Genomic DNA, 3,280 nt, shown 5'->3' with positions numbered 1-3,280 from the left:
GTATGTAGTGTTCCTCTTTATCCCTTTTGGTTAACTTTGGCTTGAAATCTATTTTATTTGATATGAGTATGGACACACCTGCTTGTTTCCGAAGTCCATATGAGTGATATGATTTTTCCCAACCTTTCACCTTCAGCCTATGTATGTCTTTTCCTATCAAATGCGTCTCCTGTAGGTAGCATATTATTGGGTCATGTTTTGTGATCCATTCTACTAGCCTGTGTCTCTTCATTGGTGAATTTAAGCCATTAACATTTAGGGTTATTATTGAGATATTGTTGTTTTTCCAGCCATATTTGTTTATTTATGTTACTAAACATGGTTTGTTTTCCTCTTTGATTATTTCCCCCCCTTTACTGTCCTACCTCCCACTGTTGGTTTTCATTGTTATTTTCCATTTCCTCTTCCTGTAATGTTTTGCCGAGGATTTTTTTGAGAGATGGTTTTCTAGCTGCAAATTCTTTTAACTTTTGTTTATCGTGGAAGGTTTTAATTTCATCTTCCATCCTGAAGCTCTGCCCCTCAGCAGGCCGCTGGGCCTGTTCTGTCGGTGGTCACAGTTCCGCCTACCTTGCAGGCGCAGGGGGAGGGGGCGGCTCTGCCCCCAGCAGGCCGCTGCGCCTGTTCTGCCGGTGGGTCGCAGGTCCGCTTACCTTGCAGGCGTGGTTGGCAGCTCTGCCCCTCCGCGGGCCACTGGGCCTGTTCTCAGTAATTTGGTTTTTTGATGGTAATTACATTGAATCTATAGATCACTTTGGGTACCATGTCACTTTAATAATGCTGATCTTTTTGATATATGAACAAGGATTATCTTTTCTCTTTCTCTTTATTATGTCTACCATCATTTCTTTTATCAGTGTTTTATAATTTAACTGTAGTGATCTTTCATTTCCTTGTTTAAATTTATTCCTAAATAATTTTTGTAGCTATTGTGAAAAGGATTGATTTCATAATTTCTTTATTTTTTTTGTTTTTTGGGGGGAGGCAGGTACCAGAGATTGAATGCAGGGACACTTGACCACTGAGCCACTTCCCAGCCCTATTTTGTATTTTATTTAGAGACAAGGTCTCACTGAGTTGCTTAGTGCCTCCCTTCTGCTGAGGCTGGCTTTGAACTTGTGATCCTCTTGCCTCAGCTTCCTGAGCTGCTGGGATTACAGGCATGCACCACTACACCCTGATCATACTTTCTTTCTTAGCAAGTTACTGGTGCATAAAAATGCTGTTGTTATGTGTTGATTTTGTATCCTGATGCTTTACTGAACTTGTTTACAAATTCTTTTTATTTATTTTTTTATTTATATATGACAGTAGAATGCATTACAATTCTTATTACACATATAGAGCACAATTTTTCATATCTCTGGTTGTATACAAAGTATATTTATGCCAGTTAGTGTCTTCGCACCTATACTTTGGATAGTAATGATCATCACATTCCACCATCATTACCAACCCATGCCCCCTCCCTTTCCCTCCAACCCCTCTGCCTTATCTAGAGTTCATCTATTCCTCCCATGCTCCTTCTCCCTATCCCACTATGAATCAGCCACTTTATGTCAAAGAAAAGGTTAGGCATTTGGGAGAACAGCGGGGCCCAGAGCAAGACTCGCCCAATCGGGGCTGCCTCTTCTGCCTCCGCATCTCGCTATCTCAGAGTCTCTGCACAGCCACGTCCGAGGAGAAGCCCAATGGGGGTGTGGAGAATGACCACATTAACCTGAAGGTGGTGGAGCAGGATGGCTCAGTGGTGCAATTCAAGATCAAGAGGCACACCCCACTGAGCAAGCTGATGAAGGCCTTCTGCGAGAGGCAGAGCTTGTCAATGAGACAGCTTAGATTCAGGTTTGATAGGCAACCAATTAATGAAACAGACACTCCAGCCCAGCTGGAGATGGAGGATAAGGACACCATCGACGGGTTCCAACAGCAGACGGGAGGGATGGCCTCCAGAGGGACCACCCCACATCCTGCCATCATCCTTGCATTTGTTATTGAATGGTGAGCGACCACGCTGATCACAGAGGAGTCTGAGAAAGACAAGGACAGTCACCAAAACGATCCTCGAAGCACTTCCAGGGCAGCTCAAAACTCTGTAGGGATGAGTCTACAGCTTACATTAGGCCAATCACATTGTTCTCTTTGTGAAATAAGTTTTAAGGTTTTGGGTTTGTTTTTGTTCTTGGTTTTGTTCATTGCCCCTCTCAAAACATGTTTTCCTTCAAACTTGTGGCCAAATGTTGGCTCTCAGTCTGGAGTAGTGGTCACTGCTGGAGTTACTTGTCCCAATCACGTGGAGAGCTCAGGTTCACACTGTGCATCTGTGGGAGAGTATGGAGGGTGGAATTTCACCAGGCACATTTTTAAAATTCTAAAAGCTGCAAATGACAGACTTCATCAAGCATATGGTATAGTTGAAGGCAAAATACTGGAATACTTCTTCAAAGGTAAAAAACAAAATAAGACCTTCAGTAATAAGGTCCAAGTGCTTTCTGCTCCTGAGTGTGTCCCCTCTGGGTCTGAGGCCCAGGATACCACCTCTGCACTCAGTGCCTGGGTGTGGGTATGTGGGCAATGATTGGAACAACCAAAACCAGCTTTTATCTTTTCAAAACCAGGAAATAATTACCATGTTTCTCATTTGGTAATTGTATCAAAGCCTCAGATTTACTTTTAACAGATAATTGTGGTCTTTATATAAAGTAAAATGAAATATCACTGAATTTGCAGTTATGTTGTATAAAAGAGCTGCTTCAAAGTGTGGTTGCAAAAGAAACCCACAGAAAGGTGACTTAGTGTTCTTATGGATTTTTACTTTGCCACTGTCCGAATAAGTATCGGAATTATGCATTAGAAAAGTGACTCCGGTTCTGTGAAATATTTGGGAATCTATACCAATTAAAATGTTCATAGTTCTGCCTATTGGCCTGTAAAGATCCATTGCTGCTTGATGGCCATTCTCTGCCTTTTATAGTCACCTGACAGTGACCTATCACCTCGCTTGCTTGAGGTCTTGCAGAAATGTCCTCATTTCCTGTTTTGCTGTATGGGCTGTGGTGGGATGTTGTTGGCTCTGTTGTTTGTTCACCAATTTGTACATTATGTTACCCTTTACTACTGTAAACAGTAAAGATAGTTTGATATTCTGTCTTTTGGCTTTTATTAAACACTGCATTTGAAGGTTGCAGCACATGTCATAACTCAGCAAGGTCTCTGAGCACCTGCTTTGGAAGCTAGCTGCTGGGCAGTGGAATGCCCTGACACCTCTCCCTCCACTGGC

General features: G+C 42.5%; 1 protein-coding gene across 1 annotated transcript; it reads left to right on the top strand.

The window, feature by feature from the left end:
* The first annotated feature begins 1,540 nt into the window (after positions 1–1,540).
* On the top strand, positions 1,541–2,240 carry LOC107140296 (small ubiquitin-related modifier 3-like). The gene has a single exon (XM_048809788.1). The coding sequence runs from the start codon at positions 1,541–1,543 to the stop codon at positions 2,003–2,005; it is 465 nt and encodes a 154-aa protein (XP_048665745.1). The 3' UTR covers positions 2,006–2,240.
* The last annotated feature ends 1,040 nt before the right edge of the window (positions 2,241–3,280 follow it).

The sequence above is a fragment of the Marmota marmota genome, unplaced genomic scaffold (genome assembly GCF_001458135.2).
Source record: "Marmota marmota marmota unplaced genomic scaffold, marMar, whole genome shotgun sequence".
NCBI lineage: Eukaryota > Metazoa > Chordata > Mammalia > Rodentia > Sciuridae > Marmota > Marmota marmota.
The sequence above is the reverse complement of the archived record's forward strand: the minus strand, read 5'-3'. Positions and strand labels throughout refer to the sequence as shown.